Consider the following 20,780-nt stretch of genomic DNA (forward strand, 5'->3'; position numbering starts at 1 on the left):
TTGTTTGCTTTTCCAAGTCTAAAACCAACTTAATGCCAGTGAGATCTTATAAGGAGCTAAATTGTGCCTGAGTTAGAAATCAAAATGCAGGGTGCAGTTTGAGGGGAGATTATAAAATAAAGGTTAAGGTGAATTTCAAGGTTGGAGGTCTCCTTTGGTCCCCTGTTTTCTCTCTTATCTATTTGAACAGCACGTGTAATTTAGAATGACTTTTTTTCATCAGGTAAATATTTTAGTGCAGCATCCAGATTTCTAGTCAACCATTAACTCCAAGACGTAGTTTCTCATCCAAACAATAAATCAGCTTCTAGCTTGAACCCTTCAGACAGTAATTCATAATCCTTTTTTGTGGTTAGAAAGTTACCTTTACATGGACAACTAGCACACTAGGACAAGAATAACAGAGTTGGAAGGGACCTTGGAGGTCTTCTAGTCCAACCCCTTGCTCAGGACGGAAATTTTCAGACAAATGGCTGTCCAATCTCTTCTTCAAAATTTCCAATGTTGGAGCATCCACAAATTCTGGAGGCAAGGCGTTCCAGTGATAATTGTTCTCACTTTCAGGAAATTCTTCCTTAGTTCTTGACTGACATCTTCCCCCCCCCCTGATTATGGATCTATTTTATGATCAGCATTCCCCCTATTACTGAAGTTCAGAGTATGAGTTTGGTTGTTCAGAAAGCTCTACTCATGTTCCCCAAATGTCAGCTCTAGCTTGCACTTAGACGGGAGATCTCATGCGACCATGGGAAGTTGGAAAAAAAAAAACCTTGGCAGGAAGCATTGGATATCTCCTAAAGATATGAGTTTCCTGGGTCCTTGACTATGGAAAAAGATCTAGAATATGTTAAGGTCTGGTTGTTCCCATGCAAATTGAGCCATACTGGAAATATTTTTCAAGAGTCATGTCCCAGGTCCTTTCCTGTTATAGAAGGAGAGAGGTAACCATTGAAGCATGCAAATATCCCTCCCCTGCTAACTCATTCTGCCTCTTCTCTGTTGACATTGAGACAACAGACAAAAAAAAATGTGGTTTTCCAGCCAGTTTTGGGAACCTTGAGTTTGAGATAACATTTCATAATGATCTGATTCAGTCTAGGTTGTTCCTAGATAATGTATCTTTTTTTTCTACTTTTTTTTTCCAATTGCTAAAGAAGTACATAAAATTGGGAGAACATCAAAGTCTATCCAATCCCAACTCTTACAAAAGCTCCATAATGTTAGATAGAACACGATAGATAGATTTTTCCTCTATCTCCATGTATGAACAAAAAAAGTCCTTTATTTTTTATACAATATTTTTGGTTTATTCATGGGTTTGATATGTATGTGGATTTTAAATTTGTTCATTGCCTGGATTATTTTTAAGCTATGCATTTTTTTTTAGGATATACATATAACTTCTCAGTCATGGAGCTAATGTGTACTATATTCATATTTCCAATAAATAAACGGATGTATATAAATAAAGGAAATTGGACATATTTATGCTATAGACATTATAGAAAATGAATAGAAATTAATGTTCAAACTTCATAGTTTTGCGTAAAAAGAATTAAACTTCAACAAGTCACACTGTAAATTAGACATAGATGAACACAAGTAGATATGAAAACATTAATTAATTAATATAACTACGTGATCGAGATTGATAAATTGACACTTACAGCTTGAAAATTAATGAGTAGTTACGATCGGCCTCTCCTCTCCCCTTCTCTCCCTCAGGCTTGCCCCCCCACCAGAAGCCTCTCCTCTCCTATCCCCTTTTCTCCCTCAGTCTAATTCTCCTCTCCTTTCCCCTTTTCTCCCTCAGTGTAACTCCTTAGCATCAGAGCGTTTTTCAGGTGGAGAGGGGGAATAGAATGTCTAAACTCCCATCCTGCAGGCTGGATGAGTTACAAGCTGGCCATGCCCATGCCCACATGGCAGCTGGAACACAGTTCTTTTCAAGTGGGGAGGGGGAGTAGAATGTCTAACTCCTTAGCATCACAGCGTGTTAATAATAATATAAGAAATACTAATGATCTGGTGGTCATTTTGAAAAATCCTTTCTTAGCGAGCACCTAGAAGCCAAAAGGAACATACGTGCCAAATTTCAAGTTTGTAGACTTTATGGAGATTTTGTGATGATACATGAGTGATATTTCACACACACATACTCACACACCCATCTTACCTCAAGGTAACCCTGGGTGATCTACAATCATAAATATAAACATAAATGTAAACGTTTTGGAATGTTTTGTGGAAAACTGTTAGTAGAATGGTGGTATCAAGGAGTCATGGTAGCGCAGTGGTTAGATTGCAGTATTGCAGGCAAGCGCTGTCGACAGTCTGGAATTCGATCCTGACTGGCTCAAGGTTGACTCAGCCTTCCATCCTTCCGAGGTTGGTAAAATGAGGACCCAGATTGCTGGGGGCAATAGGCTGACATTGTAAACCACCCAGAGAATGTTGTAAAGCACTATGAAGCGGCATATAAGTCTAAGTGTTCTTGTTCTCTCAATGGCTGAACAATTGCTTCAGACAGGAAAAAATTCATGCCTGGCCACAATCTTGTCTATTCTTAAATCGATTTATTCCAGGAGCCATAAACGTACCCATTTCTTGATTGTTTGAATGGGTTTCTACCTTGTGCTGAGTCATGGCTTATTTCAACACTGTTGGTGGGGCTCACCCATAACGCTGAGGTATAAAAGCATGATTAACAATCCACATTGCCCAGAGCCACCTAGAAGCCGAAGCTCTTCAAAATCCCTAGGAGGCTAAAGGATGAGTTGCCTGCAATGCTATTTGCATCATTCTTGTTAGTGTTGCAATAACGAGTCTCCGTTTCCTGTGCTGCGGTAATAGCTGGTGCTCTTTTGCCTCTGCCTGGTTGGGGTCTAGAAACGTTGCCCCCTGATCTGGGCGATACTCAGCCTGGAGCTTAAGCAAACAAAAGAAACAAGCAGCTGAGTTGCCTTGTCAGTTTCAAAGACCAAGTGGCTGAGCGGGTTACAGGAAGGGAGCAGATCCCAGCCTTTCTCTTCCAGCACAGACCCTCTTTTCCTGCTGGGAGAATTTTGAAGACTACCCCATTCAGTGATGAAGAAGAAGGAGTTTGAGACCTTGAGACCGGTAAGGAGGATGCTCTCCCCCCCCCCCAAACCTTTTTCTTAGGCTTTAAAAAAAAAATTCCAAGGAAACTGCCTTATTATTTATCATTTCTGAGTGTGTAACCAAAGGATGCAGGTGGTGGGATTTCAGTGAACGCAGAGTGCATCCCTCCTTCTGAAGTCTGTTCCTCTTGCCTTCTGATCTGGATTTCTCTACTAATTTGGAAAAAATATCCTTTTAGAATGCAATTCTTGTTAATAGCTATGAATGGACGCCATCTGTTTCTGGCTAGTTTTCCATGTTCAATGGACAGGACACTTTCTCTCTCAGAAGCTGGAACAAGCAATAGTGGGTGAACTCCTGATGCTTTCTGATGCCCCCTGTTGCTAAGATTTCTAGTGATACCTAACTGATCATGGCTGGAAACAGGATACTAGGGGTATGTGTGAAATGTGTCCAGCAAGTCTTTTCCTGTGTGCCTGCAATGATATGAAAGACTTGGGCAAATGTCCTTTGTTTCTGAAACAAAGTCTCACCAATTCTATAGAAGAAATAGGCATTTCTATGAACCAGGAAACTATTCTATTTAACTAATGTAAACTGAGCTGTGGTGATGCAGTGGTTAGAATGCAGTACTGCAGGCTACTTCTGCTGACTGCCAACTGACTGCAATTTGGCAGTTTGAATCTCACCAGCTCAAGGTTGACTCGGCCTTCCATCCTTCCGAGGTCAGTAAAATGAGGAGCCAGGTTGTTGGGGACAATACGCTAACTCTGTTAACTGCTTAGAGAGGGTGGGAAAACACTGTGAAGCGGTATATAAGTTTAAGTGCTATTGCTAAACTATTTGTTGAATCAGTGTAATATTAGCATACTATTACTTGAATCAACATCCCTAGTAGCATGGATTTAGAAACACATGTTATCATTGCCCCATTACAGAGGTCAAAAATGATCACAGTTTAATGATGCAATAGTATTCCAACCTGACTCCAGTCTTCTTTGGTTATCCAAAAGTGGAATTCTGAAAGACTAATGTAAATATTGACAGTTTGTACTATAGTTAGGCTAACCTTTGAAAGTTTTAAAGAGCAAACTAATCAATAAAGTGCCCCCCTTGTTTTAACCAGTAACTAAAAATAGAAATGTGGGAGGAAAGTGCAGGCTATTTTGATAGTGTGATCATTATTTAATTAGCCATCATTCCATAAGTAAACTTACATTGTACAGTTTAAGTGGACTAGAAAGTGGGACAATGATTTAAAAAATCTGTGCATCTGAATTAGAATTCTAGAATTGTGAATTTATGAAGTTCTTGTATTTTTAATGTTTTCCCCCCACTTATGTTGACTAACAATCTTGGGAAGCAGCTGTAGATTGGAATCAGTGGACAAAAGGAGGGAGGTTTTCCCCCAATTCTCAAGAAATTTGAAATGCAGAAAAACGCAACCTGATTTTCTCTCTTGTTAAATCATTGTTGGTTTAGATATTTTGTTGCCAGTGATTTATTCATTGCATTGATACCGGGTCCTTCAGATAATCTAGAGCAGATAGTATTTAGCCTTTTTTAAAATTTCACAACAAGGGAAGCTAGCCACAATTGCAGTTGAAGACATGGATTGCCTAATAATAGCCATGGGAGAATTGGAAGATAATTTCCCTGAAAAGTAGACATTTGAGAAAGTGATTTATCAGATGCAGATACAAACAAGAGAAGAAGAGGAGATCAAGGTTATCCACTTTCAAAGTACAAGTACAGTATGCTTCTTCTTGAACCTTTCTTGTGTTTCTCCTCTCATAGGTGGAACAGATCCTATCTGAATTCCAGCTACGGGAAGAAGATTTGAAGAAGGTGATGCGTCGGATGCAGAAGGAAATGGACCGAGGCTTAAAACTGGAGACACATGAGGAGGCCTCGGTGAAGATGTTGCCCACATATGTACGGTCCACACCAGAAGGATCAGGTACTTGTTGCCTCATTAGAAATGGATGATGGGAGATGCAAACTTAAACTCTTACTTTTTAAATCTCCATTGCATTATCCAAAGACTATCCTGGAATTGTAGTCCTGGGCTAGAAATAGAAGCATGCTAGAAATAGAAGCATTTCTTATTGAAATGCCCACTAAATCAGTCATGGGGTTCTTCTGGAGGAAATTGGTCCAGGTTGTTTTCCAAAGACATAAATTGACATGGTGTCACACTCTGGGGTTACAGAAGTTGGAGATTTCCTATCTTTGGATCTTGGAGGTACCAATTTCCGAGTGATGCTGGTCAAAGTGGGAGATGATGAGGAAGGGCAATGGAAGGTGAAGACAAAACATCAAATGTACTCCATTCCAGAAGACGCCATGACAGGAACTGCTGAAATGGTGAGTTGATCATCAGGCCAAAATGAGAGGTGGGCTAGATTTTCACAACACAACAAGCTATACAATGTATATGCTGCCCCCCTCACTGATAAGGCACCTCTGCAGAGCAACTCAAAAGAGACATAATCTATGGAATTTTATATATTGGTCAAATTCCAAAAAAGCTTCAAGTTCCTACAACTATTAGAAAGTCAGTGGAGTGGAGTGATTAAAGTGGATGAACTAATACTGAGAAGATCCAAATTCATGTTTCCCTCCAGTCATGGAAACTCACTGGGTTTCCTTGAGTTAGTTTCTCTTGATCAATTAAATCTGCCTCATGGTTTGGTTGCTGTACCAATAAAATAAAGACGAGCTCATTGAAGCCATGTTTAAGTCAACAGTTGAGCCAAAGTTGTGTAGAAGACGGTGTTTCAGCAGCTATTACATGTTACAAAAATAGCACAATTATCAAAGTCCTACTGGGTTGTTGGAAGGACGAGGGTGCCTTGCTCTCACCCTAGGAACTTGTGTCTTGCTTGTTGTCAAAGAACTTGGGTTCTTGAATAAGCATTTTGCAAGAAGTGAAAGAAAATATTCACAAAAAGGGCAATAGAATTTTTGTCTCTCTCTCCCTCAGCTCTTTGATTATATTTCGGAATGCATCTCCGACTTCCTGGGCCAACATCAAATGAAGCACAAAAAGCTGCCTCTGGGCTTTACATTTTCCTTCCCTGTTCGACATGAAGACATTGACAAGGTGAGATCTGAAACCAGGAATTTGGAATGCTTTCTGCTTTTGACTGCATGACTTTCTCAATGGAGCTGATGAATCATTCATAATCATGTAGCCCAAAACTATTGGAGGGTGTGATGTTCCTTCTGTCTCTATGTGAGGGAAGCTAGGGAGATAATATGCTAAACAACCAAACAAGTAAAACCCAATCCCCTTGTGCTATGGAAGCTCAGAAGATGATCAATTTCTATAGAAAATGACTTTTGTTTTAAAACAAAGTGAAGTACTTTGGTGGCGTCAGCCTTGAAATTCAGCATAAAACCTAGATAAGTATAGAGGTAGTTCTTATCTTACCATCATTTGTTTAATGACTGCCTGAAGTTACAACGGCACTGAAAAATTGAGTTCCACTAATGTGCAAATCTGCCAAGGGAAATGTGTCACTCTCCTAGTGTAAGTGGATGCATTGTAAGTGAGAGCTTCCAGACAGATTCTTTAGCATTGAACAGACCATGTTAGCCATGAACCATTGTATGATTTCTGTAGGATTGCAGACATTTTGCAAAATTATAGCAATCCTGCATTGTTGCTTTATCTCCAGTAAGAATATTAAAGGGGAGTCAATAGATTTCTTACTACAGTAGCTGTTAATGAGGCGGTCACAAGCCATTGTATTTTATAACTTCAGTTTTTTCTTTTGTCTCTTTTCTTGCTTTTCTTTCTCTTTCTTTTCTACCTTTTTCTTTAGGCTTGCTTTTTTACCTGAGCCAAAATACTCAGTAAATATAGATTTTAAAAAATATCTTACAGCAGTGTGAAGAGTTTGTGAGGATGTTGTCATTCTCACTTGAAATCTAGTCCAAGATGATCAAAACCAGACAATCTTCAATTATCCTCCATTGCTGGTTCCCTACATCTGCAGGCCTTTCCGATTACGATGTGGCTTTTCTCTTTGCTCGAGACAAACTTAATATATTGATCTATATTGTTTGTTACGGCCATGGAGTTGTGCTTGTTTTGCAAAGTTTGGTCTGATTCTTTCCATATTCTGATTTGTAGGGAATTTTGTTGAACTGGACAAAAGGCTTCAAAGCATCTGGAGCTGAAGGGAACAACATTGTGGAGCTTTTGAGAGACTCTATCAAACGAAGAGGGGTGAGAGCAATCATCATTTGAAAAAAGCCTGGCTTCTTTTCAGCTAATTCTCAGGATCAGCCTTCTAACACATTGGGCGGCTTACTCATTAAACATGACCCTGTCTGCTTCAGGGGTGGGTTGCTAATCCCGTTCCAACCGAACCGGCGGCATCCTCGTGCACGCACGCAGTTCACGCATGCGTCTTAGCGCCTGCGCGATGCTCCAGCTGCTCACGGAGAATCGCGCAGGCGCTGTATGTGCCATGCGCCTGCGTGGAAGCGCAGAAGCCTTCAAAGACCGGTAAGGAGTGCGGGCGGGCGGGTGGGCCCTTCGCTGTTCCCGGAAGTTACTTACTTCCGGGTTCACCAACCAACCGGTTCGCGGGGACCGCTGCAAACCGGTTGAAACCCACCCCTGGTCTGCTTGCTCTCTAAAGAACTGTGAAACTAAAATAAGATGTTTCGATAAGGACTTGCAGGAAAAATGTGGGTTACGGAAGCCACAGAAATCACTGAACCCGTCCTGTATTCCCTAAGATTAGACTACCTTCAGGCACTGTCATATAAGATGAAGAACTAGATGGACACAATGTTGTGCTTTGCTTTTAGCAGCAGAATATTTAGGCTTTTCCTACCCCAGATGGCAGGCGGAAGACTGTAATATTGCTATTTATGAAGATTTTTAAATTGGGAATGTCAAGGTTAAACTTCTGGTATTATAAGTCTTAAAATCATGGTGGTGACTACAGAGACCTCTGTCCTTATCCATCATTAGAAATGAGAGACCCTAGGAGCAAGGGAGAACAATTTAGATAGAAGTAATCTTTTCTTGGAGACTGGAGATGAGGTCCACCTCTTGATTATGTTACTTTCTGATTAGTTTCAGTTATCTATAGGTACAGAACAATCCAGATGCATGACGTCTCCTAGAGTAAGGATAGATCTCTTCTCTAAGGAGTTTATAGCCTATTCTTCAACACAAGGGAGAGGGAAGGAAAGGGAGGCGGGAAATAGGAAGGATGGGAAATCTGTTTCCCTCTTCCAATATTCCAGATTTGCAAGAATGCTTATAGAATGGCCACCTTCAAACCCAAAGACACATAACATCAGGAATATAGCGTTTATTTTATAGTGTGGTGTGACAAATCCACTTTTGGTTTTGGGCAGAATGTTAGGAAAATCCCAGAGAGGTTTATCTCGATCTCTAGCCAACAACCTCCAACTGTGCCTCTGCCATCCAACATCCTTGGAGTTATCTGGTGGTATCTTTCTGTGAACGTGGTCATTCCACGTGTGTTATTTCTTGAGATGTCCTTCTAGAAAGATAACAGGGGCTTTTTTTCAACCCACTGCAGGACTTTGAGATGGATGTTGTTGCAATGGTCAACGACACAGTAGCAACGATGATCTCCTGCTATTATGAGGATCACAGATGTGAAGTTGGCATGATTGTGGGTAAGTGGACCTGCCATGTTCATATACTTCCCCTGGGCACAACCATTGTAATCTGAACAACTTCTTGCTGATTCAAACTGAACCTAGTTTTACAGGGAGGCTGCCGTAAAACCTTCCTCGCTTGATATTATCCTGGTGGCCTCCACTGCTCTTAGTCAACATGGCCATAAAATGTATTGATTGGAGATGATGGGGATTATAGTTAAAACATGTTTGGAAGACAGCACTTCCAGCCAGTGATGTGATTTGTCGAACTAATAGTTCTCCAACAAATTCTGACTGCAGATGTTTGTATGGATATTGTAGAAAACCATGGACATTGCTATTTTGAGCTATGACTCACTTCACCCCAGAGCAATATCTTCTAAAAAAAAACCCTGGGTGATGGGATGGAATGCTGTCTAGATTCCAGAGGACCGAGAGACATTACAGTTTAGATAGTTTGTGTGGGAGAAGGTGGGTAAAGACGGTTCCTTCCTAATAGTTTCCAAAGCATATATTTCATGGTGCTTTATTTTGCTTTAGTTTAGTCTGTCAAACTGCTTTAGTTTGGCAAGATTTGTGTCTCTGGGTGAGGAACAGTGAAGGAAATTGCTTGGAAAAATCTCAACAGGTCTTCCTTGGGTTTTGGAGCCTGATAGCACAATTAGTCCATCTTTGCAAACGGTTCTATCCCCATCTGCTGCTGGTTCATTCTCTGCAGACACTGAAACTCCAGCATTGATGTACGTTTAACATTCCTTGATGTTCCTGTTCGGATTTTTGAAATAACACAATGGGAACAGAATGAACAGGCTTTTTCCTGTAACAGGCGGGTGCTAAAGAACTACAAAGTGAGGCAAGAGTTATGCTCCATTTATCTGAAGATGAGCAATACGATTGGCAGTACAGAGAGTAGGTTGCCTTGAAATTTGTGTTTTGGGTAGCTTTTCTTCTTCAGGTGCTCACTATGACCAAATTCTTATGTGGCTATTATTATGTTGTGACTATTCTGGAAACAGCTGTTAAATATATCAAGTGGACATTGCCTAGCAGTAGTTTTTACTAGCCCCCGAGGTCTTTCTGACATTCTAGATATATATTAGTTGCAGCAACCACTGTAAGGACTCTGCTTCACTTGATTAAATGCTAGCTAAGGGACTCGCAGGTGTTTTACATCATGGGACTCAGAAGCCCTCTGCACAATCTCCTTCTGCAAGGTTGTAAATTCTACACTGTTGTCAGTACGGAGAGTCCTTGACTAGATCTAGCCACCATTCAATGGACCTTCCCCAGGCTACTTACAATCCAGATATGAAGTTCTGATGACTGCTCCCCAACCCCCCAACCTCCCCGCCTGCAGTCATACAATTGCATTTTGGGTGCAACCAACCCACATTTATGGCTGTTTTCAGCATCACATGAATATGATTTATGACTTTTTTTTTTGCAGAAAACCAGTATTTATTTTCAATTTCCAGCAAAAAAAAACAAAACCCACCTCCTATCCATTATGAAAAATGGGTTCACCTAATGATTGCAGTATTCGCTTTACAAGTATTGCATTTGTTTAATAACAATGCAAACAAGTTGTGAAGTTGGGTGTGAGCCAGTGGTGGGATTCAGCCAGTTCGCACCTATTCGGGAGAACCGGTTGGTAACTTTCTAAGTAGTTCAGAGAACCGGTTGTTGGAAGAAATCTCCTTTTGTTTTTTCCCCCACTTTACAGGGCTAATCCTGTTAGGAAGGCAGGAAGGAAACATTCTAGTGTTGGTTCTAGCCTAATCTTTATTGACCTGCTTACAGAAACTGCCTCTCCGGTAACCCTTATTACATTGTAACACTAAGGCGAAGCGCCCATCGATTTGAGTGACCTTGAGTTGGCCACGCCCACCCAGTCACATGACCACCGAGCCCCATCTACCCAGATGGTCATTCGGACAGAGAACCGGTTGTTAAATTATTTGAATCCCACCAGTGGTGTGATCACATGGTCATCTACCAAATAACCAACATGACATACAACTATAATTATGTGGTCCTAAATCAAGGACTACATATATGTGTGTTGCATAATCTTCATAATGTAATTCTCTTACATTTAATGAAAATAAGTACTGAGGGTGACATGATAATAGTGTTTCAATATCTAAGGAATTGCCAGAAAGAAAAAGGGTTCAACCTATTTTCCAAACCACCTGAATGCAGGACAAGAAGCAGGACAGGATGGAAACTAATCAAGAAGAGAAGCAACCTAGAACTAAGGAGAAATATCCTGATAGTTAGAACAATTAACCAGTGGACAGACTTGATTGTGTGGGTGCTCTAACACTGGAGGTTTTTAAGAAGAGATTGAACAACTGTTTGTCTGAAATGGTATAGGGTTGTTTCCTGCCTGAGCTAGAAGATCTGCCTGAGCTAGAAGGTTGGAGAAGACCTTCAAGACCTTCCAACTATGTTATTCTGTTACTCTGTTATCAACCTTTATGTGTTCCTTTAGTAATGCACTGAGATTAGTTGGACCTAAAGTAAAATGTCAGCTTCCAAAAATCTTCAACATGGACCAGGATAATAAAGACATGTCAAGGACCCCCCGATGATGCTGTTGGGCTATTGTTGACTGGGGAAATCTCTTTGCCTCTCCTTCTCTTAGGCACAGGCTGCAATGCTTGCTACATGGAGGAGATGGAGAATGTGGAACTGGTCGAAGGCAATGAGGGACGAATGTGTGTGAACACCGAATGGGGGGCTTTCGGGGAGTCGGGAGAGTTGGACGAATTCCTCTTGGAGTACGATCGTGTGGTGGACGAAACCTCATTTAACCCCGGTCAGCAGCTGTAAGGAATATGTCAGATAAAGTTAACCTAATTGTTTATTCTTCTCTGATGTCCTGGGGAACAGGAACAAGGCACTGAAGCTGGCATGAAAGCTGTGGTCTCACTGTAACACCTAGGCACAAGTCATGAGTTTGGGATGGTCCACCAAGGCAATTCCTTGTGATATCATTCCCTTTCATGGTGCTAATGTTAAGGTTAATGTTTCTCAACCTTAGCAACATTAAGATGGGTGGACTTCAAGCCCCAAAATTCTGGAAGTTGAAGTACAAGTTGAAGTTTAAATATGGAGATTCATCTGAAAATTGCCACAATTAAGAAACGCTCAATTAGAGAGTGACTTCTGTTGTGCTTTTCCAAGCTTAAAGTAAAGGTTGGAAATCTTAATTCTTGAAAATTACTTTGTTTTAGAAGTAATCCGTTAGGATTCATGTGCAGTGTGGAGTGGGACCCTTGTTTATTTTCTTTTTTTCTTTCTTTCTCTTTCTTTCTTGTTTTTTCTTTTCTTTATGCCAGCCCTCCCTTCCTCTTCCTCCAGTGGTGGGTTTCAAATTTTTTTCGAACCTACTCTGTGGGTGTGGCCTCCTTTGTGGGAGTGGCTTGCCGGCCATGTGACCTGGTGGGAGTGGCTTGCCGGCCATGTGTTTTCTTTCTTTCTCTCTCTCTCTCTCTCTTTCCTTCCTTTTGTCTCTCTGTCCCTTTTTCCTTTTTTTCTTTCATCTCTCACTTTTTCTTTCTTTTTTCTTTTTTTTATTTCTTCCTTTCTTTTTCTGTGTGTGTGTCTGTGTGTTGGGTTTCAAAAATTTTTGGAACCTCTTCTGTAGGTGTGGCCTGCTTTCTGGTGGAACCTCTTCTAACCGGTTCGGTAGATTTGACGAACCGGTTCTACCGAACTGGTGCGAACTGGTAGGAACCCACCTCTGTCTTCCTCTTTTCTTTTATCTGAAATCCAATTTCTCTCTCTCCCAAACAGCAGATTGCCAGGGAAGAAACAAAGAGCTCTTACCAAAATCTGGATTGATTATGTGCACATTTTAATAAGTACAAAAATCACATGACATTCTTTGGGCTATATGTAGCCCATACTTTCTGTATGCTTTGCCTAATCTGGCCACCTTAAGATGTTTTGGGTTAGGATATTGGGACAATATTATGGTATGGGGGGAAATGGCCTAGAATAGAGTTTTTTAACTTGGAATGTCCAAGCTTGTTGGTGTTATGTTGGTAGCTTCTAGTTGTGGGAACTTTGACTCCCAGAATTCTCAGTAAGGGGTATGTTGGCTGAGATTTATTTTTTAAAGTAATCTTTATTAGTTATACATTTTTTTAAGAGTAAAACATACAAATACAAATACAATTTTAAACATACAACCCCCCTCCCCTCCCCTCCCCCCCGCGGTGACAGTCATTCACAGCCCAACTTTTTTCTTTCCTTCCTCATTGTTAGGTCTCTAAGCCACATCTTCTCATTACAAAATTCAGGGATCTATTACAATACCCATGTTCACTTTTAACTTTCCCCATTTTAAGTCCCTGCTGTTCTCCTTGTCGCCCACATATACCACAAGTTCCAGCTAAGGTAATGTTCCATTTCTCCTTTGTCCCTCAGCCAACCCGTCATTCTGTCCATTTCTGCACATTCATAGATCTTTTTAATTATAGCCTCTTCCGACGGTATGGTAGTGGATTTCCAAAGTTGTGCATAAGTTATTCTTGCGGCCACAATTATATGTAGGCTCAAATGCCATATTGAACTGCTCATGTTTTCTGGCTTAATGCTTAGTAGAAGGCTCTCGGGTCTCCATTCCATGTTTGCCCCGGTAACCTCTTTTAGCCATTTTTTAATCCTTTTCCAGTATTTCGTGGCCTCAGTACGGGACCACCAAATATGGTAGAATGTGCCATCCTTTCTTCCACATTTCCAACACAATGGAGATAACCCAGGGAACATCTTGGTTAACCTCGTTGGGGGGAAGTGATGTTGGCTGAGATTTTGAGAGTTGACATCCATCCACACATCAGGAGGATGTTCAGGTTGAGTAAATCTACTTTAGAATAGAGGTAATAGCATTCATGGTTTCCTTTCTTGGCCTCATAGTAACAAGCAGGACATGCAAAAAAAAAAACCCCTTCTAATACTGAAAACATCATAGACTTGAGATTTAAACTCTGGCACAAATGGCCTATGCACACATTGGTTACTGGAAAGAAAAAAAAAGTCAAGTTAAGCAAAGAGGGAAAGTGGTTGTTTTTCCTTCGTTCAGAGAAAACAACCTCCGTTGTTAGGCAATCAATCTTCCTACATGAGTGGATTTTGTTCAAACAAACTGCAGTGATTTCATCTGACACACTAACACACTTGACCTTCCCTATTCTACATATATAAATGATCCCCATGCCTTGTTGGTATTGATGCGCCTGCCTCCCACCCCCCACCCCCACCCCCATCACCACCTACCTGCACGGAGCTTCTCCTGCATGTGACCAAACTGTGCCTTCCTTTCTCCAGGTTTGAGAAGATCATAGGGGGGAAGTACATCGGGGAGATTGTACGGCTGGTGCTGCTAAAACTGGTCAATGAAAACCTACTCTTCAATGGAGAAGCTTCAGAAAAGCTGAAGACCAGGGGATCGTTTGAAAGTCGTTTTATTTCACAAATTGAAAGGTAGTCACTACTGTACAAAGTTTACTTGGGGCACTTCGGCATCCTCAGAACTAATAGTTCTCGGTGAAAATAAGTGGAAAAGGTTGTTTTGATGACACTAATAAGTTTTTGAACACCCTGGGGAAAAAAATGTTGCAATGCAGACTGGTGATTCCTCCCCTTAGCACCTACCAAATGTCAGGCATTTCAGTTTTTTGTTATTTAGTCTATTTTATCCATTCTTCTGCAGCAGTTTTATTCTGTTTTAGCTTTATGTTTCATATTAATAATAATTTGGTTTTCAAAAAAGAAGGTGCTGATTTGCAAAAAAAAAAATCAATGTGTACATAAAATCTATCCTAGGGAGTGAATTTAAAGTGCCATAGGCTCTTCTGAAGTGGCAGAAATCTATCTGGCTGGGAGTATAAAAATTCCAATAGAGTCTCATCCTCATCAATTTTCTTCTGCAAATATTATAGGCTCTTCTGTTAATCAGCCATGCTAAATAACAAGTCAAAATTAGCCGTGGCTTTCTAATTCAGATTTTCCATTGAGGCTTGACAGATTTTCACTGAACCGTTCATGAGATTTTCATGATGTGAATGGTTATAAATGACCATCAGTTCCATGGCTTGAGAAGAAAGAGGTCCTTTTGATTTATTCACGCAGCAATAGATTTTCTGCTTTCCAAGGGAATACTGGGCTTTCTTCAGTATAGATTATTTTTAAAAAAAAGTAATGCCAAACATAGGTTTCCCCTGGAAATCGTCAGGCAGTTAGATTAGAAAGCCAAAAAATGTTCAGTCAAAAAGCAATGGCAGGCCATCAGCTTAATGCTATCGAGAAAGTTACATGGATGTGTTCATAAAGTCATTGGGGACTGACCATGACTCAGAGGGATTTTTTAGTTTTGGAGGAATGCAAAACAATCTCAGATCAGAATACTTCATCCTCGTGTTGTCCTATTCCATGATTCTACAATGACCTTTCCAGGTATGCTGGAAATGGATTAACCCTCACATGGATTGCTCCAACCTTGAACCTCTTTAGCGACATTCCCTAACCATTCTGCTTTCCTCTAGATTCTCAATGCAGTCTTGCTTGCTTTCTTGGCTCCCTGACTGTATCCATCTGATAGACATGATCAGTGGTGGCATTCAAATATTTTAACAACCGGTTCTCTGCCCCAATGTCTAGCTGGGTAGGCAGGGCTTGGTGGTCATGTGACCATGTGGGTGTGGCCAACTCAACTTCACTCAGGTCAAGGGGCGCTTCACCTTAGCTGTGACAGTGTAATAAGGGTTAACCAGAGAGGCAGTTTCTGTAAGCAGGTCAATAAAGATTAGGCTAGAAACAACACCAGAATGTCTCCTTCCTGCCTTCCTTACAGGATTAGCCCTGTAAAGTGATAAAAAAAACAAAAGGAGATTTCTTCCAACAGCCGGTTCCCCAAACTGCTTAGAAAGTTAACAACCGGTTCTCCCAAATAGGTGTGGACTGGCTGAATCCCACCACTGGACATGATTCAGAAAAGCTTTTCTTAGAAAAAAAATTAACTTGTGATTCTGCTGCCCTAATGTCTTCATATTTCCATTTTGCTTCCAGTGACCCTGGTGACCGCAAGCAAGTTTACAATATTCTAACCTCTTTTGAGCTGTTGCCCTCTGCAATGGACTGTGACATTGTTCGGATGGCCTGTGAGAGCGTCTCCACAAGGGCTGCCCAGATGTGCTCAGCTGGGCTGGCTGGGGTTATCAATCGCATGAGGGACAGCAGGAACGAGGAGACACTGAAGATTACAGTGGGTGTTGATGGGTCAGTCTACAAGCACCACCCAAGGTGAGCCCTTGACACCACCTTGGTTTCCTTTTTAAAAAATATATTTTTTTATTGAAGATTACAATAGAAATGGAAAGAAAGGAAAGATTGTAAAGAAGTAGCTTCCGATCTTTTTGACAGCATTTATATTTTACGCTCTCTCTCTCTTTCTCCCCCCTCTAAGATCACATCATAATTTCCTTCTTACTCTTTCTAATCTTCAGACTCATAAATCACAAGTTCATTTCTCTCTTTTTTTCCAGCAAAAAAAGCCATAAGGGGTTTCCAATAAATGTTGTTGATCTGTCTCTAATGAAACAAATTAATTTTGTTATCTCTGCTAGTTCTGTTATCTTCACCAACGGTTCCTCAATTGTTGGTACACTATATTGCCAAAAGTATTCGCTCACCCATCCACATAATCAGAATCAGGTGTTCCAATCACTTCCATGGCCACAGGTGTATAAAATCAAGTACCTAGGCATGCAGACTTTTTGACAAACATTTGTGAAAGAATGGGTCGCTCTCAGGAGCTCAGTGAATTCCAGCATGGAACTGTGATAGGATGACACCTGTGCACCAAATCCAGTCATGAAATTTCTTCACTCCTAAATATTCCACAGTCAACTGTTGGCTGTATTATAAGAACGTGGAAGTGTTTGGGAACAACAGTAACTCACCACGAAGTGGTAGGCCACATAAACTCGTCCAACATCAGTGTGTGACCTCACAAATGCGCTTCTGGAAGAATGGTCAAAAATTCCCATAAACACACTCCTGAACCTTGTGCACAGCCTTCCCAGAAGAGTTGAAGCTGTTATAGCTGCAAAGGGTGGACCGATGTCATATTGAACCCTATGGATTAGGAATGGGATGCCACTTACAGTAAGTTCATATGCGAGTAAAGGCAGGTGAGCTAATACTTTAGGCAATATAGTGTATTTCATAATGTTTTAATTTTTGTGCATATAACACTCCCAAAATAATAATCATATATCAAAATACTCCTCCAATGCTCTTTTCCAATTGCCTATGCATTAATTAATTCTTGCCTATAGAAGAAAAGTTCTGATTTCAGTTGAATGTTGATCTTTAAAATCCTTTGTATCATTCTATAGTATACAATTGAACACAGAAATTGTTTTAAACTCCACCAAGGATCCCTTTTAAGAAGTGGGTGGCTTACCAGTTCATGTTGTTCAGAGTTTTGCAGATCTACCAGAGTATTGTTCAATTTATGCTCCAGCGTTTCCTGAAACCCAGAGAACTGAATAAACCTAGACAGTTTTGGGTTTATAAACAGGGTCATCATATTGTGTTAAATACAACTGTAGAGTTGCAACACTGATATCTGCTTGGAAGGGCTCTGAAACCCCTGCCTGTCCAAGAGTTTTCTTCTGGGGTTTGGAGGAGACTAATTCAAAAGGGTGATCCTGGAAACACTGACTCTTCCTTTCTCCTTCTTCTCTCCCTGTTTTCCTTCTGTTCACAGTTTCAAAGAGCGTTTCCATGCATCAGTTAGGCAACTCACTCCGGGCTGTGACATCGCCTTCCTGCAGTCAGAAGAAGGCAGTGGCCGAGGAGCCGCTCTCATTTCTGCTGTAGCGTACAAAATGGCTTGCATGATTGGCCATTGAGATGGATCATGAAAGAGAAGCTATCTTCTAGGAAAGCTTCTCCTCTTCTCAGTGACCCCAGGATGTGTTGCTTTGGAGTGTGCCAGGAACAGGACCAGGAGGAGGAAATTATTCCTGGGGAATTGAATGAACACTGGACAGAACAATGGCTGGATCAACTTTGGGTTCCTTCTAACTTCTCTGTGTAGAGAATGCAATTATTCTTTCAAACATCAACTTTTCCTTTTTCTTCAAATTCTTCTATAATGCATGAAGGTGGGAGGGGATATGGGTTAGAGTTTAACTAATGAATTGAGGGGTATTCCATTTATATATTAAAACAATTCATGTAGTTCTGTGGTGGTCTTGAGTGAACACGGAGGCAGTTAATTTGCTGGGGGGGGGAGGGAAATTGCTCAATAAAAAGATATTGACCAATCGGTCTATAAGAAGAGTAACCCGAAAATTGTTTTTTCCAGTGAAATGATTATTGGAGCCTTGCTTTATAGAATGCAGAGCATTGCACTTAGAAGATAGCAAAAGGACAGCACAGATATCAAGTCTAAAAAGTGTAGAATCATCCAAAATGTGTCACTGGTTCCTTTAGAAAATTTGATTCTAAGATGATTAAAACAAGGGCCCCTATCAACATATGGTGGCTAGATATGATCTCCATTTCAATGTTTCTAGTAAATGTTGATGCTGATTTTCTTCCCCAGGTAGCTATTAATTCTGCCTTTACGTGATTTGGGCTATATTATCTCCCCACTTGCTTTCAACCAAAACACAAAGATCTCCTGCCTGTTTTTTCCCACTGGATTCACATGGCACTGCCTAACCCACTTGAGACCAACATATTCATGGTTAGCCACAAATATTTCCTCCTTTCCTCTGACAAGATGCCTTGAAGCTGCTCCTGCTAAAATCTGTTATGACTTTGTCATCTTTGTCTTGGAGAGAACTCAGGGCTATGACGAGATTCAAAGACACTAGAAGCAATCAAGGGATCGCAAACGAGAATAGCCAAGTTCATATTCCTTATAGTTTCAACCATGGGTGGAACTCAACTAATGAACAGAGAAAGGACCTAAGTGAATGTGTCGAATCTGAAATTGAGATACTCTCTCCAGAAATAGCACAACCCAGGTGTTTGAAGCTTCATTTGCTTTCATGACATTCCAGATCTAGGTCAAACGTGAATCCAGGAGGCCTGAGAACAAACAGATTATTCTCTATACCAACGATGACGCTATAAGAGTGGGAGAGTGTCAGAGTGACTGGTTCATTATGCCTCTGGCTGAGTCCAGGGGTCGCATTTTTCCCTAGTGAATGTGGGCTCAGATAGGATTCACTGGTGTTTGGGTTTTAACATCACCCAGATTTAATCTATTTGCAGTAGAGGTTAATTGCCATTTCAGTTCATAAAACATTAGGCTACCACATTGCCTATTGTTAACAAGCATTGGAGGAGTCTTGGCAGGGTATAAAACGTCAGTTCTGGAGCCCACATCCTTATGATTCTCTTTTTTAGCTTTTTTTTTTAGCTCTAGTTCTATTTTTAGAGGCTGAGAAAAATAGAAACCGCAATACTTCCTCTAAAACCACAGATCGTTTGCTAATTATGAAAACGTTTTGCAATTTCCCTACATGGCTGAATTTGGGCTGAGCAATGATTTGTTGATATCCAGCTAATAAGCCAATTAATGTGGATGGGTTGCAGTTGAACAAAAATGCCAGTTAGTAAAGACAACGATTGCAGTGGCTGAAATAGACGATTGGGTGAATACTATAAAGATTCTAGTCCAGATGTACTTAAGATGAAGTAAAGAAAGATGTATGGGTAGAGTAATGAAAAAGTTGGTGGGGGAGATCATGGAGCAATTTGTATGAAAGATGAAAAATGAAATGAAAGATGAAAAATGTACAGACCCTGTCATAAAATCAAAAAAGATAAATCAGAAAGATAAATTTATGAGCAGGTCAGAAAGTGGTAAACGGACCCATCTATTTCTTGGATGTTTAGCAAAGATAGGCTGGAATACAAACATATTTGCACAGTTTAAAAGCACACATAATTCTGCCTTTTTAATGGAATATCTTGCCAATCTCCATTTTCCCTATTGAATTTTTGGTCATACAGTTGCTTGGCTTAGGCACACTTGCTTTCTTATCACTGGCATAATATTGTTTATTTTCCTGTTTTGTTTTACTATCTGAATCCTGCTAATTTTTAATAGTTTTGGGGGGGGGTCTTTTATATTAAAAGTAACCTACATTAAAATAAATTAAAATATGGGTAAAAGTTAACCCTGTGTCATGCTTTTTCCAATATTTATTCTATGCACTAAATCGGAATACAATACATAACTGCAACATCTGTATGGTAAAGAAGTAATATACGGAGGAATCACAGGCAGGCAGACAAATATGAAAGTCATCCTTACTCTTTAGTTTATTTTCAGGCTAATGTGTACAGGATTTCAGAATTGTTTATTGGAGTGGGGTAGGAAACACTCAAATACGCAAACAGTGATGATAAACTTAGGGAATAATTTAATAACATTAACTTGTAGAGTATTTTTAAAAATATGAGTATATATAATAAAGTGAATTACTAGTTACCATATTACAATTCCTAAAGAACATAACATATACAATCATCCAGAGAATGCAACCAAAAAAAAGAGGATGTAAATATAAGAGACTGCTTATAATGTACAAACAGCTGTATTTATGCTGCAGTGGTAAATTTCAAAGTTATCATTTAAATGAAACCAAAACACAACTCGTCCCATAATAGTGGCAGCTGACATGTTAATCCTCTAAAATACATGGGAAAACTCAATTGGCAAATCCACGTTGGGTTAGGATTAGATCTCCATATATTCAGGGAGCAAAATGGACATCAACAATGGATTTGAAGGGAGGCAGGGCTGACGTCACAACGATACGGCATGTGATCTTGGAGCTCCAAGATCGCCGTCGATATCTCTGCCGCTGGATGGTCCTTTCGGACCTAAACTGTCCCATAGAGACAGTGATAGAGAAGGGCACATCCTGCTGATCCCAGGGACATCACAAAGTCCCTGGTAGATCCAGGAGAAGCTCTTTTTT

The 20,780-nt window shown here is 40.4% G+C and overlaps 1 protein-coding gene across 1 annotated transcript; it reads left to right on the forward strand.

Annotated features, from left to right (window-relative positions):
- Positions 1 to 2,950: 2,950 nt before the first annotated feature.
- On the forward strand, positions 2,951 to 19,904 carry GCK (glucokinase). The gene is made up of 10 exons (XM_032229570.1): positions 2,951 to 3,120; positions 4,900 to 5,062; positions 5,315 to 5,469; positions 6,089 to 6,208; positions 7,244 to 7,339; positions 8,676 to 8,775; positions 11,408 to 11,591; positions 14,098 to 14,253; positions 15,838 to 16,071; positions 17,543 to 19,904. Exons 1-10 carry the CDS (start codon positions 3,088 to 3,090, stop codon positions 17,685 to 17,687), a joined length of 1,386 nt encoding a protein of 461 aa, XP_032085461.1. The 5' UTR covers positions 2,951 to 3,087; the 3' UTR covers positions 17,688 to 19,904.
- The last annotated feature ends 876 nt before the right edge of the window (positions 19,905 to 20,780 follow it).

Source organism: Thamnophis elegans, chromosome 13, assembly GCF_009769535.1.
Source record: "Thamnophis elegans isolate rThaEle1 chromosome 13, rThaEle1.pri, whole genome shotgun sequence".
Taxonomy (NCBI): domain Eukaryota; kingdom Metazoa; phylum Chordata; class Lepidosauria; order Squamata; family Colubridae; genus Thamnophis; species Thamnophis elegans.

Bases quoted from the DNA above. Each gene is read 5' to 3' on its own strand.
- GCK (XM_032229570.1), top strand. From the start codon at position 3,088: ATGAAGAAGAAGGAGTTTGAGACCTTGAGACCG. The intron at 5,063-5,314 runs GTACTTGTTGCC...CTGGGGTTACAG, and splicing joins GTCCACACCAGAAGGATCAG to AAGTTGGAGATTTCCTATCT. The intron at 7,340-8,675 runs GTGAGAGCAATC...AACCCACTGCAG, and splicing joins ACTCTATCAAACGAAGAGGG to GACTTTGAGATGGATGTTGT.